At 43.9% G+C, this 14,454-nt stretch overlaps 1 protein-coding gene across 4 annotated transcripts in view; it reads left to right on the top strand.

Annotated features, from left to right (window-relative positions):
• The window catches only part of TTLL5 (tubulin tyrosine ligase like 5), a 316,639-nt gene that overhangs the window by 256,484 nt on the left and 45,701 nt on the right, over positions 1 to 14,454 (top strand). For 2 of the 4 annotated variants that reach the window (XM_055538708.1, XM_055538709.1), the window contains 2 exons: positions 4,299 to 4,381; positions 8,316 to 8,438. The exons of 1 other annotated variant lie outside the window; for it this stretch is intronic. In XM_055538708.1, coding sequence (XP_055394683.1) covers positions 4,299 to 4,381; positions 8,316 to 8,437 — 205 coding nt within the window. In that variant the 3' untranslated portion in view covers position 8,438. The remainder of the gene's footprint in view (positions 1 to 4,298; positions 4,382 to 8,315; positions 8,439 to 14,454) is intronic. One more of the 4 variants, XM_055538711.1, reaches the window with a different exon arrangement.

Raw genomic sequence — 14,454 nt, forward strand, 5'->3', positions numbered from 1 at the left:
TAGGATATTGGAGAAGGCAGTGGCACCCCACTCCAGTACTCTTGCCTGGAAAATCCCATGGACAGAGGAGCCTAGTGGGCTGCAGTCCATGGGGTCGCTAAGAGTTGGACAGGACTGAGCAACTTGACTTTCACTTTTCACTTTCATGCATTGGAGAAGGAAATGGCAACCCACTCCAGTGCCCTTGCCTGGAGAATCCCAGGGACGGGGAGCCTGGTGGGCTGCCGTCTATGGGGTCGCACAGCGTCGGACACGACTTAAGCGACTTAGCAGCAGCAGTAGCAGCAGGATTAGGATCTTCGAAGACCCTTTCTGCCTCAGAATCATTACATAGCTGTTTCTTTTCAGCCCAAAACTCTTTCCCGTTCCCTACTCTTGGTTCATGCCCACTTCTCCTGTCTTTATGACTTGGTTGAAGTATGATTTCCTGAGAAAGGCCATCCTGGACCACTGTGCTCACCATCTCAATCAGGTTCCCCATCGTATTCTCTCATAATGCCTTGTGCTTTTCCTTCTTAGCATTTATCACACAGTTCGTATCCTATGTATTTGCCTGGTGTCTACCTTCTCACTGACACTAAGCATAGAGAATTCTTAGTAGGTAATTTTTGCATGAGTGAATAAGTGGAAAAATAGTGTTGGGTGAAGGTGCTAAAGCTTGGGTTGTATGCTGCTCAACAGATAAAAAACTGGGTATACAAGAACTCGACTCTCCCACGTCAGTTCAGTCACTCAGTTGTGTCCGACTCTGCGACCCCATAGACTGCAGCACACTGGGCTTCCCTTTCCATCACCAATTCCCAGAGCTTGCTCAAACTCATGTCCATCGAGTTGGTGATCCTATCCAACCATCTCTGTATACTGTCACCCTGCTTATTTAACTTATATGCAAAGTACATCATGCAAAATGCTGGGCTGGATGAAGCATAAGCTGGAATCAAGATTGCCGGGAAAAATACAGTTTGTACGTCTGTCATCCCCTTCATCTCCTGCCTTCAGTCTTTCCCAGCATCAGGGTATTTTCCAGTGAGTCAGTTCTTCACATCAGGTGGCCAAAGTATTGGAGCTTCAGCTTCAGCAGCAATCCTTCCAGTGAATATTCAGGACTGATTTCCTTTAGGATTGACTGGTTTTATCTTCTTGCATTCCAAGGGACTCTCAAGAGTCTTCTCCAACACCACAGTTCAAAAGCATTAATTCTTCAACGTTCAACCTTCTTTATGGTCTAACTCTCACATCTATACATGACTACTGGAAAAATCATAGCTTTGACTAGACAGACCTTTGTTGGCAAAGTAACATCTCTGCTTTTTAATATGATGTCTAGGTTGGTCATAACTTTTCTTCCAAGAGCAAGTGTCTTAATTTTATGGCTGCAATCATGATCTGCAGTGATTTTGGAGCCCCCCAAAATTAAGTCTGTCACTGTTTCCACTGTTTTCCCATCTATTTGCCATGAAGTGATGAGACTGGATGTCATGATCTTCATTTTTGAATGTTGAGTTTTAAGCCAGCATTTTCACTCTCCTCTTTCGTTTTCATCAAGAGGCTCTTTGATTCATCTTTGCTTTCTGTCACAAGGGTGGTGTCTCTGCATATCTGAGGTTGTTGATATTCCTCCTGGCAATCTTGATTCCAGCTTATGTGCCCAGAATTTCACATGATTGCATATAAGTACTTTGCATATAAGTTAAATAAGCAGCGTGACAGTATACAGACTTGACATATTCTTTTCTCAATTTGGAACCAGTCTGTTGTTTCATGTCCAGTTCTAACTGTTGCTTCTTGACCTGCATACAGATTTCTCAGGAAGCAGGTAAAGTGGTCTGGTATTCCCATCTCTTGAAGAATTTTCCACAGTGTGTTGTGATCCACACAGTCCAAGGCTTTTATCAACATAGTCAATGAATCAGATGTTTTTCTCGAATTCTCTTGCGTTCTGTATGATCCAATGGATGTTGGCAATTTGATCTCTGGTTCCTCTGCCTTTTCTAAACCCAGCTTGTACATCTGGAAGTTCTTGGTTCATGTACTGTTGAAGCCTGGCTTGGAGAATTTTGAGCATTACTCTGCTAGCATGTGAGATGAGTGCAATTGTGTGGTAGTCTGAACATTCTTTGGCGTTGCCTTTCTTTGGGATTGGAATGAAAGCTGACCTTTTCCAGACCTGTGGCCACTGCTGAGTTTTTCAAATTTTCTGGCATATTGAATGCAGCACTTTCACAGCATCATCTTTTAGGATTTGAAATAACTCAACTGGAATTCCATCACCTCCACTAGCTTTGATGCTTCCTAAGACCCACTTGACTTTGCACTCCAGGATGTCTGGCTCTAGATGAGTGATCACACCATCAAGATTATCTGGGTATGAAGATCTTTTTTGTATAGTTCTGTGTATTCTTGCCTCCTCTTCTTAATATCTTCTGCTTCTGTTAGATCCATACCATTTCTGTCCTTTATTGTGCCCATCTTTGCATGAAATGTTCCCTTGGTATCTCTAATTTTCTTGAAGAGATCTGTAGTCTTTCCCATTCTATTGTTTCCCTCTATTTCTTTGCATTGATCACTTAGGGAGGCTTTCGTATCTCTCCTTGCTATTCTTTGAAACTCTGCATTCAAATGGATGTATCTTTCCTTTTCTTCTTTACCTTTCACTTCTCTTTTTTTCTCAGCTATCTGTAAGGCTCCTCAGACAACCATTTTGCCTTTTTGCATTTCTTTTTCTTGGGGATGGTCTTGATCACTGCCTCCTGTACAATGTCATGAAACTGCATTCATAGTTCTTCAGGCACTCTGTCTATCAGATCTAATCCCTTGAACCTATTTCTCACTTCCACTGTATAATTGTAAGGGATTTGATTTAGGTCATACCTGAATGGTCTAGTAGTTTTCCCCACTTTCTTCAATTTAAGTCTGAATTTGGCAATAAGGAGTTCATGATCTGAGTCACAGTCAGCTCCTGGTGTTGTTTTTGCTGACTGTATAGAGCTGCAAAGAATATAATCAATCTGATTGCAGTATTGACCATTTGGTGATGTCCATGTGTAGAGTCTTCTCTTGTGTTGTTGGAAGAGGGTGTTTACTGACTCTCCCAGGTAAAATTTTTACATGTCAACTGAAATCAAGGTAGACAGGCCCAACAAATAGGTGTATTTATGGGGTAATGGGTCAGATTACTTCTAGAAATTTTAAGTGTATAACAGTGAGTAGGACTGAAGGAATCTCTGTCTTCATGGAGCTCACATTCTAGCAAGGATGACAGATGTTAAGCTCACAGCTACCCCATAGTCCCATGGTTTTGGTAGGGGCTTTCCTGGTGGTCCAGTGGCTAAGCCTTCATGCTTCCACTGCAGGGCATGCAGGTTTGACCCTTCAGAAGTTCTGCATGCCATGAGATGCAGTCAAGGAAAAAAATTTTAAAAAGAAAAAAATATATAATTTTGGTAAATGCAATGAAAGAATGACAGAGCTGTAAGAGCCTGCAGCAGGAGGACCTGGCATAGTCTGTAGGGCGTGAGGCCAGTGAAAGAACTTTTAAAGCAGGCGGCTGGGGAACCTGTGCTGGAGAATCTAAAATACTCTGTCCTATCTCTTGTCAAAACTTGCTGTGAGGGGAGCTACCTCTATATGTGGTTTCTCAACCTTGGCACAGCTGACACCTTGGACTAGAATACTCTTTGGGGGCACTTTCCAGGGGCCCTGCGGGAAAGGCTTAGCACCATTCCCGGCCTCTACCCACTAGATGCCAGCAGGCCCCACAGTTGTGACAACCACAAATATCTCAGCATCACCAAATGTCCCTTGCTGGGAGGGTGGGGATAGAGGGCTAAATCCGCCCCTCCTTCCTCCCCGAGTTGAGAACCACTGTAGCACATAAAACTTTTTTTTTTTTTTTTTTTTGACGTCTTTACTTATGATTTATCTAAGTCAATACCAGGAACTTAATTTACTCATTCAGTAAACAAGTTATCTGTTGAGTGCTTATTAGGTGCAGGCGTTGTGATAGGTAGTGGGGGGCGGGGGACACAGTCATGATCCAAGCCTATGTTTTCTTGAAGCTGTGTTCTAGTGGGGAGAAATGGACAATTTTAAAACATGTAACACTTCAGAAGAAGGGGATAGGTTGATAGTAGAAGTCCTTTCTGATAAGATGACATCTGTACTTGAAAGAAGTCTTAAAAGAAGCTGGCGGGGGCGGGGTGGGGGGCAACCCCAGAAGCAAGAGGCAGCGCCCCTGAAGGGCTGTAGTTGACCTCGCCTTTCTGTCTTCAGGTCTAACCAAGCCGCTTGTGTTTCAGAGGGGCCTCCGCAGAAGGGCAGCTGAACGGACTCCAGAGCAGCCTTAACTCTGCAGCCTTTGTGCCCATCACCAGCTCCACAGGTTAGTCCGGGCAGGGCAGTGGGGAGGGACCGGGCCCACCCTTCTCTCCTCTGCCTCTGAGGAGAGCTCCAGTTCAGAGAACGAAGCCTCCCAGGCTTCTGAAGCGTTGGCAAATGGGCATGTAGTCGCTCTCTTCTTTCAGATGATACATTTTAGGATAAAGTGGTTTTTCTGAGCTTAGTTTGGGGTAGGTGAAATTTCCCAGTCTGGCAGAGTATTATCGGATTTGCAGCATTTAGTAAAAATTGCCTGTATTTGAAAAAACTTGCCAGTGTTTTACCGTTTATATGGTGTTTCCACACATGGTATTAGCATCTTACATTAAATCCTCACCGCAGCCCTGTGAGGTGTACTCTGTCCCCTTCATGTGAGCAAACAGAGGCTCAGGAAGTGGAGAGCCTGTGGGAGCTGACCCGTGGGTGCAGATTGGAGGTGCTCTCCACTGCTTAGAAAGTGGAGAGCCTGTGGGAGCTGACCCGTGGGTGCAGATTGGAGGTGCGGTCCGGGCTGCGTCCTGCCTGCTAGCACCACGGTCTTGCCAGGTAGTAGCTGAGGGCCTCAAGCCTCTCAACGTATAAGGCAGCACTGGCCCGGGGATAGTTTCCTGTGAGTAGCAGTTCCTGCACTCATAAGTAGTCAGAAAATTGAAAGCAAATCCACTATTCGATTCAACAAGTATTTATTTTTGAACACCTCCTGTGGAGAAGGTAGCATGCTGGGCAGTGAGACACATGACGAGTGAACTAGGCCTTCCCTGTGGTCAAGAAGCTTAGAGGCTCAGGGAGAGAGAGGTTGACGGGATGTGGCTGCAGGAGGGAGTGCCAGGCACTGGGAACACAGGGAATAATAGAAGACAGTGTTGCTGTGTGTCAGGCACACCTCTGACTGCTTCACATGCCATAACTCATCTGTTCACAAAGCACACGTGCCATATGGGGGCTGTATTCCCTGTTTTACAGCTGAAGAAACACAGGCACAGATGGATCGTGAACCATAATCCAAATTCCCACAGTTGGTCAGTGGTGGAGCAGTATTTGAACCCAAGCAACTTGGCCCAGGCTCTTTAGGGGTAGAAGAGGGCTTCCTAGAGGAAGACGCATCTAAACTGGGGTCTGACTCTGACAGTTCAGCCAGGAGAGGGGAGGCCTGGGGTGGAAGGAGGTCCAGGAAGAGAGACCAGTGTGGGCAAAGACCAGTGTGGGCAAAGGCCAGTGAGGGAAGGGGGCTGGTGCTGAAATGGTGCTGTGTTCTGGGAGCCCCCCTGTATCAGTGTAGCTGGGAACTAGGGCCTCTGAGCAGGGGGCTTACGGGCAGGGTGCAAGGGTGTGTGTGTGTGATACAATGCACCTTAAAATGATGACAAGATTGTTAAGGAATCTGGTTCATTTGCCTGTATCATGGGGATAATTATTAATACATATACCTCATAGGCTTACTGTATATAGAGAAAGGCTCTGTAACTGCACCCAAGTCAGATAATAATATGAAAAGAGTATAGATTTTGTTTTCCACTTAAACTCTTCAAACCTAAATTCAAGAAATAGTTGATGGGTATATAACTACCCCTCCCCTTTCCCCCTAAAAAGAACTCCTAGAATATGGTAGTTATTTTTAAGGAGGTTAAATTTTCACCTGGAACTCTTATGGCCTGAGAAGTGGGAGGTGAAGAGAACCATGGCCTACCTGGAATGATTTCCATGAGACAGAGCTCTTAGAGCCTTGGCAGCTCTTCAGATTTGCTGAGGCTGGAGAGGTTTACAAAGCTTAGGAGATCCAAGAAACCTGCCTATTTCATTTGCATGTCTCCTTGATACATTAAGTATGAAACTGAACTCTTTGCATGCACTCTGGCCGAGGAAGTTGGAAATTTGAGCGACCAGGCAGGTCACACTTCCAGCATCTTGATCATGAAGTAGTGTTGACTGACTGTTGACGGTACTTAGAAGTTTCTGTAACAGTTGTACTGAATTTGGTATCGCTGTAAAACCACAGGACAAGGGGAAGTTGTACTCCTGGTTCTCCTAAGCTTCTATTATCTATGAATACATCTCTCCTTGCTTCTAACTGAATATGAGTGCGTTGTATTCCCGCCTTGTTTACACAGCCTTCTGCGGACTGCTTTTGTCTCCAGATGACTCTGGGCCTCCAAAGTCCTTTGAATTTGTTCTCTTCCATGACTCCCTTGGGGTTCTTGATCCTTAGAGAAATGCTGGTGAATGTGCGGTAACTAAAGTTCAGGCATTTTCCAGACTTCCCAATAAATGTTTTACCTTAGCAGTATAATAATAACTAAATAACTACCTGGCACTTCAGTGTTTCACCCACAAAGTATCTGTTTTTCTCTGTTATACATAGATTTAAAGGCATTATTCTGGGGGTTCAGAAGCACATCCTATAAAAAGGAGGAGGTTAGGCTGCTATTTAAAGCATTTTTCTTTAAACCCACAAGAAGGGAGAACAAGTCAGAAGGTTTGCACGTCTCTTGGGAGTTGGGAAGTTTTCCTGTACAGGGCTCACTAAACTGCCTGAGAAAGGTGTCTTAGCTCCTGTCTGGTCCAGTTAACTCAGTGATTGAGTCCATGAATGTAGCAAAAGTCTGCTTCCTGACCTCTTGCCCCCTCCCCAAGTCTAACCAACCAGGCCTTTAAGCTGTGTGACCCTGTTCGTCAGGCCATCTGAAGAAGATAAAGTAGTTCATCCCAGGGTGCTGCTGAAAACCACTCACAAGTCCTTTCCCGCTGACGGTGGCTTAGTGACATTCTTTTTGTTATGAACGTTAAATGAGGTAGTGAACGTGAGCGCTCTCAGCAGAATGCCTGGAATGCTCCGTGAATGTTACTTTTCCTTGACTTCCCTACCTCCAGCTATATTCTGTGTGTGCTATAGAGGGGAAGGTGTAGAGTCAGCAGATTTGGAAATTTGAGAAGGAAGCTGGAATGAGGGCCTTTGGCTTAAAGCCAAAGCCACTGGCCCTCCTCCGTTATAAGCATGGTGTTCTTCTTGAGTTCCGAAGTGGTAATGGTGAACGAAAATAGCAGAGCGCGACAGATTAGATAACTGGCATTTCTCTCATGCTGATTTGATGGTGTAAACTACCATTGTTGTAGGGCCTGAAGCCATACCAGCTGCCCTCATCCCTGTCTCTTTGCTTCCTCCTAAGCTTTTCCTGTCCTGGAGCCCAGCCTCCATATACACTCCCCCAGGCTTTTTTTTTTAAAGCTATTGTAGATCTATAGTCAGAGAAAAGGACCTTACCTGGCCTTTCGAACACCAGTGTGGGTTTCATTTACAAGTAGTGAGAAGCAGTGTCCTCTGCTAAGCTTTGGCCATGTGGGCCCTGGTAAAAGTCTGCGCTGCTTTATGCTTTTTGCATGGGGACATGGCAGCAGGACCTCAGTGGGCCTCTGCCTGCCTGCTTTGTTGTCTCTGGGACAACAAGAGAAAGGAACTTACTTCAATATAAAGTAAAGCCAGTGGAAGTCAAACCCTAAGGATCTAGAAATCACTTTGACTTTCAAATGAAATTATTTGCCTGGCCGCTCTTGGCAGGATGACCTATTTTTCACTCTCAGATTCTTATTCTTTTCACATGCATTGTACAGTTGTTGGAGATCTGGGGTGGCTTTGGAATATAATAAATTAATAAAAATAAACAAACCTTTGAGATTCTTGCCCTAGTGTCTTATACACTTCACTGCTCCCAAAACGTTGTTCTCTCCCCAGAGCCAGAGGGACAAGAATTTGGGTTTATTACCCACTCTTAACATGGTTAGAAAGCAAGAGAGAGAGGATAGATTCGATGTTTGGCAGGAAATGGGGCGCCAGCATCAGGGTGAACAATGATCCCCTGAAGCCTAGTTTTAGATTTGACCTCTTGTCCTTTCAGCCAAGATTAAATAAAGTGTTAAGTGGGGGTTTTTCTTACATTTTTCAGGATCTTTGGAAGCTCCCCAGGTTATTTTCGCCAGATCCAAACCCTTGCCCACACAATCTGGAGCCCTTGCTACAGCTATAGGACACAGAAAACCAAAGTCGGTGAAGTCAGGGCCAATTTAAGGTAACAGTAAGAAATAAGAGCTTATTTTTTTTATTATAACTTGCTGACTTTATGCCACAGCAAGAGTATTAATAGCTATCAAGAGAAGTGATAGTTTCTCAAAATGACAAGGAAATTGGCATTTTATAAAAACCGAAACTCAGAAGGACTCTCCAAAATTGTGGGTCCAAGTTAAGCTACCGCTATCTTGCTTCTGTGTTGACGTACCAGTAGGTGGCGCTGTGGCAGTAAGAAATCTCCTTAATCTTATGGAGGCTTTTGGTTAGAAGTATGGGGACGTTAAGGCCAATCAAAGAAGAAACTAAAACCGTAATTGAGTTATTCACAAATAAAATGTAACAGGATATGTTGAAAAGCATGATATTTGAAGACCAAATTGCAGTAGCATCTAAAGAAGATGAATATTTATTATTAAAGAAGACTTTTAGACTACAGTTGAGTAATTTGTGAATTGGACTTTGAGATAATAGGAGATAGGCAAAGAAAAAAATTTTTTTTTAATTTTTTGGCGAGATTGATTAATTATGCTTCTTTCTGAGTTAAGATAAACATATACTATAACTGGAAGAAAAACAAAACTATAACTCCATCCTACCACTTGTCCCAAAAAAGCTCCTTCATTGAAGGAATGCCCTGACTTGATCTTGTGAGGTTATACCCACACTTCACCAGTGCTACCCTCCCCCCACCCAGTATTTTGTTCCCCGCTCTCACTTCCAGAAAATTCTATGAAACCACAAAATTTTGATGATTCCTTTCCTCTTTGCTCTACCCTACACACTAAAGCATTAATGGCACACCTGCTATGAGCTTAATACTCCTCTTACCTCTAGTGGAATATTTATAAACTTATTTGAGAAGCATTATTCATCAAACTACCCCAGGAGAGGCAAAGGAGGGAGGAAAATTATTTACCCACCACAGGATTCATTTACATTGGATCAGAAAGCTTCAAATATCTTTCCCCAGCCCATCTAAACTCTTTCCAAAAAGGAATGAGAAGAGAGGAGGGAACACCAAATCCACGGCTTGGTCATCTACCAAAATGTACCAGAGAAACTGAAAACAACCAGAGTGCTATTGGTAATACTTACCCAGTGTCCTTCAGTTCTGATACTAAGCAGCCTATCCAGTGAGGAACAACTCATAAAATATAGAAAACTAAAGCAAGAAGGTCAATATTTCCTTCAGGAGACTGGCAGCCAGGAGAATGAATATGACATCAAGCTCCAAACCAAACCAGCGGCCTGCCAAGAAGTACTAATGTCCCTCCGTTTCCAGGACTGTGAGACTTGGACTTGCCTCGGTTGTAATATCACTTTCCTTGAACCTATTTCATTAGTAGCCCTTACAGTCCACCCAGAAGATACATTGGCAACATAGCCTCATCAGCAAAGAAGCCCCGGGAAAGAGCTTGTCTCTCAACACTTAAATCTCCATTGGAAACACAGATCCTGCTGAGCCTGAGCTGTACATAAGCTAGGGGTGGGAGGTGGGGGTGAGACCACACGCCGAGTGTGTATGGGCCCAGAAGACAGTGGGTGCAGTATAACTGCGGGGAGGCCCCGGGGGCAGGCCCGCCAGCCCAGCAGATGGCAGTATAACTGCGGGGAGGCCCCGGGGGCAGGCCCGCCAGCCCAGCAGATGGCAGTGGGCTGCCTCTCCTTGAGCAGGGGAGTTAGGTAGGTAGTTTACAAAGTGAGGAGGCAGAACCCCAGGAGTCCACAGCCCATCACCCAGACGCATGCTTTATTCCCATTTAAATACAGTGTAGACAGAATCACTGCTTGGGCAGAGGTCCCTTTAGCCACAGTCATGAAGGAAGGTCATCACCAGCTCTCCATATATGGGTTTAGAGAGGCAGTCAAGTAAAATTCAAGGATTTTGATATGTGTTTGCATAGCATGTTATATAAGACTGAAAAAATACCAGTTCCTATCAAAAAATGAGAAAGATGTGCTGAAGGATACTGGGGACTCAAGACAGTTTAAGATCCTCAATATGCTGCCCCAGGCAAGTGGCATATTTAAAAACATGCACTGTTCTGTGTCTTCTTAGATTCTTTATTGTCAATTTGCATCCATTCATCTCAGAGTCAATTATGTCAACTCTATTTTCTTGATGCTTTGGCATTTGGGGACCTTACAGACTGCCCCTGCCAGGCAAGCTAATTCCTAAAGATAATGACAACTTGTCCACACATGTGCCTTTCATATACAGACCAGCCAATCCCAAGTTTATATCCCTGACTACCTCCTTATCTAATTCTTCCATGACAAGTCAAAATTTCCCTTGCCCTAAGTCACTCTGGGACCAGGGACCAAGCAAGTAGATACCACCCCTATAGCCCAACGCCCTCCAGAATTATTTAAACTAGCCCATCTTAAGCTGTTTACCCTGCCCCGCCTCACCTTTCCCAAGGAAACTCCAAATAAGGCTCTGGCCTAGCCTTTCCCCTCACCTCTGTCTTCTGAGTACACTGACGTTTGCCCCTGGATGGCGGGCATGACCCCCTGTCTGGGACCTACGACCAAAATCAACTTCGTCCTGCCAGGCCTTGTTCATACCTCCCTTAACTGTGCTGACTTCAGCACACCATACCCAACATGTACTTTCTTAGAAGAGACCTCAATAGGAAGAATAGCTTTGATTTGTTGTACAAGGAACCAGGAAAAAATCTGAATCAATTAGGTTTGTATCACCCAGTTCTAAGCAACTGGTCTTAGTACTTCATTACAGGCTGTATTGCACAAGTGATGTTTGAACAGTAGGTGTTTTGCTAGTCTCAATCTGGCTGCAGCCACACAAGAAGGATGTGGGTCCCTCTACATGGCAACATCGCCTGGCTGCCAGCCATTGAAGTTTCATGCTTTCCTGTCCCGAGGCCTCTTTCATTTCATGTAGTAACTCTTTCTACATTCAGCAACAAAACTCAGGCATAGCTGAACAACCTGGGTGGAAATAGGGGATAGGAAACAGCCCGTCTTTCAGTTTGAGGGGAAATGGTGGCGGGGGGCGGGGGGGTGCTTCTAAGAACCCACCCAAAGGGGGTTCATTTGCCTTAAAGAAAATCAGGGAACTCTGCTCCTGAAAGGGATTAAGAAATGGACTACTGAGATAACATCTGAAAATGGATATTGTCTCTTGCTGAGCTGGCAAAGTCCCAAGAGAGGAGTGATGATTCTTCAATTGTTAACAATTACTACTTTGTTATAAAGAGAGGAGGGAAGTGCGGTGGCTCCTTTCTCAACTTACATTTGTATTAAGGAAGCACAATCACCTTCTGGAAAAAATTTGCCTGGCACCCTGGACTGTTAGAGCTCTACCTACCACTGCATCTTGTAGCAGGTTTGTGCTGTCCTGTGTGGTATCCATTCACTTTGGGTGGAAAAAGATCCTGTTTATTCTTGCAGTCCTGAATTGGGCAGGCAACCAGCATAAAGTTACCTTACCCTGGGAGCCTTTATACTTTATCGCTATAAGTCATCAATCTATACTCTGTGGTTATTCCTCCAGTGAACCCACACATCATGCTTCTGGCTTCAATGAGATGCTTGTTATAGGCACATACCTTTGCTCTGCCATCCTTTTATCCTTAGGACATAATTGCTCCTAAACGTTCTAAAGAAAGAAAATGGCATGCTAAGCCATGCCTGTCTTTGGAAAAAGCAAGTTTTGCCCGTGGAAATATTTACAGCTCTGCTTGCCCGACCTGTAGAATTTGAACTGGGTCCCAAAGAGTGTGTAGGTAGGTAACGCAAGGTGTGGAGAATGGTGACTTGAAGTATATTGCCCTGTGGGCATGATTCACATTTATATTTATTCTGTATTTTTTCAGGTTAGGATTATAAGGCAAAAGACTCGGATTCTCTTAAGTCCCCAGAATGAAGATCATCACTAGTAAAGCAATGGTCTCTTACAGTTCTTTGATCGCACCTTTTGGACATGCAAGTATGTCCATTTGGGGCTTCTGTAAGTATCAGTGAGCCCTCTTCTCTTGAAACCTATACCCAGGTTAACTGGTTATGTGATACCAAAGGGGAGCAGCTTGAATGTGTGGAATGTCCCTTCAGCTTCATCAATAAAACATAGCACGTATCCCCAGTATAAAATGGGGATATACCTGAGAAATCCAACCTGGTTGTCAGGGTGTGAAAAAGAAAGTCAGCTGGTTAGAAGCTGCTATTTCAGTGTTGCTTGTTTGTTGGTTGGCTTTTGTTGTTGGGTAGAAGAATCACTCTTTTTCTTTTTTTGTATCAGTTGGATTAAAAAGTGACTTTCCTCCCTGCCATTCACTTCTAGTTTGCTTCCCAGGGAAATTAAGATATGTGACAAGACATGTGATGAGTTATTTTTAAATTTTTTATGGCTGAGCTTCAAATCTTAGTAAATAATGAATCATTCATAGTTAATCTTCAGACATTAAAATATGCAATTTCTAGAAATGTGACTTCTCTCAGGCCTTGTATTTTCTATTTACTCATCCTTTCTACTGTTCTCCACTGCAAATCGCCATTATTCATGGTACCTATCCTTACCCTCCTCTTTTCATGCTGAGGATTTGGGTTGTCTACAATAGCCTTTTGATTATCGAGGTGAGAGAGGCCCTCAGTTTACCTCTGGTACAGAAAGTTATTCGGAGAAGGAAATGGCAACCCACTCCAGTGTTCTTGCCTGGAGAATCCCAGGGACTGTGGAGCCTGGTGGGCTGCCGTCTATGGGGTCGCACAGAGTCAGACACAACTGAAGCGACTTAGCAGCAACAGAAAGTTATTGTACATAAGCTCAGGGGAGAGACAGTCTCAAAAGTCAGACCTCATGAAAACCTGCAGCCTTATCTGGGACAGTTAGCAGCTATGGTGGCTAAATGACGAGTCTGTTAGGCCATCCCTATGACCAGGTCATCTATTGTCTCCTCAGCAACTAGCTTTCATTGTTCTCGGGTGAACAGCTCGTGACCCTTACTCGTGGCTCGACCTCTCTGTGTGATTCTTTCTCTCCCCACTTGCTGCGTTCAGCTTTAAAAGACAGAATCAGAATATTTTCCATTCACTCATCTAGCAAAGTGTCACTGGTGTGCAGAACTAAAGTTAGGTAGCTGCTGCCTTTCAGATGTCAGGCTGCTTCTAGCGTTAGCCTGATTATGTGATTAAAAAGTTTCCAGTCTATGCACGGCTGGCAATTTTCGTCAGCTGAGATTGTAGCTAGGCAGATGTAGCATAGACGTCTCATCTCTAGCAGAGTCTTAAAAATATAAAACCATGTGCAATAAAATAAATATAAAGGGAAAATCAAGGCCAAGAAGTATATATTTCAAATTTTTCAAATATCAGACCAAGTAAAATTACTATAACTGAGGCTGAATCTGGTTCTGAATCTCCTAACAACCAGGACAAAATGGGAAGTGTGATGAATAAAAGTATATAATTCTCATTATCAAAAAGGGAGAAATCCCCTGGGGGGAAATTAAGCTTCTTCCTAGCTCTTACTCCAAAACCTGTATTTTTCTACTTTACACAGAGGACACTGAGCAACCCTGAATGAATGATAGTGCCCTCAACATCCTAACATAACAGAAGTAGGTCACATTGCTTGGGTGACCAACAATGAAGGCAAAGTATTTCAGTGCATGTCAACGAAGACAGTTTTGTGAAGGACAGAACTAATATAATCTAAGTTTCTTTGTGGTCCAACAAAGTCCAAGTGTAAAGGATTGGTTATTTAGAGGACTGGATGGATGGCATATGCCACAGACAATCTGAAAATACAACTTCTTGCAATATTGATTGCTTAGTAAGAGCTAGTTGTACTCTTAGGCTAAAGTCCAGACACCTGGTCTTCTACATTACTGGTTGAAGATGCCTCTGTATACTTTGGAAAACAGGTGGCGCAGGTAACATTTTGTGAGCACTGTGGAGGCTAAGTGATATTCTCACCCCATCATACGGCATATTTCTTCTCTGTGCCTTTATTTGTATGTAGTTTCCTCTGCTTTTGCACCATCTACCTCCTCTTG

The sequence above is a fragment of the Bubalus kerabau genome, chromosome 10 (assembly GCF_029407905.1).
Source record: "Bubalus kerabau isolate K-KA32 ecotype Philippines breed swamp buffalo chromosome 10, PCC_UOA_SB_1v2, whole genome shotgun sequence".
Lineage (NCBI taxonomy): Eukaryota > Metazoa > Chordata > Mammalia > Artiodactyla > Bovidae > Bubalus > Bubalus kerabau.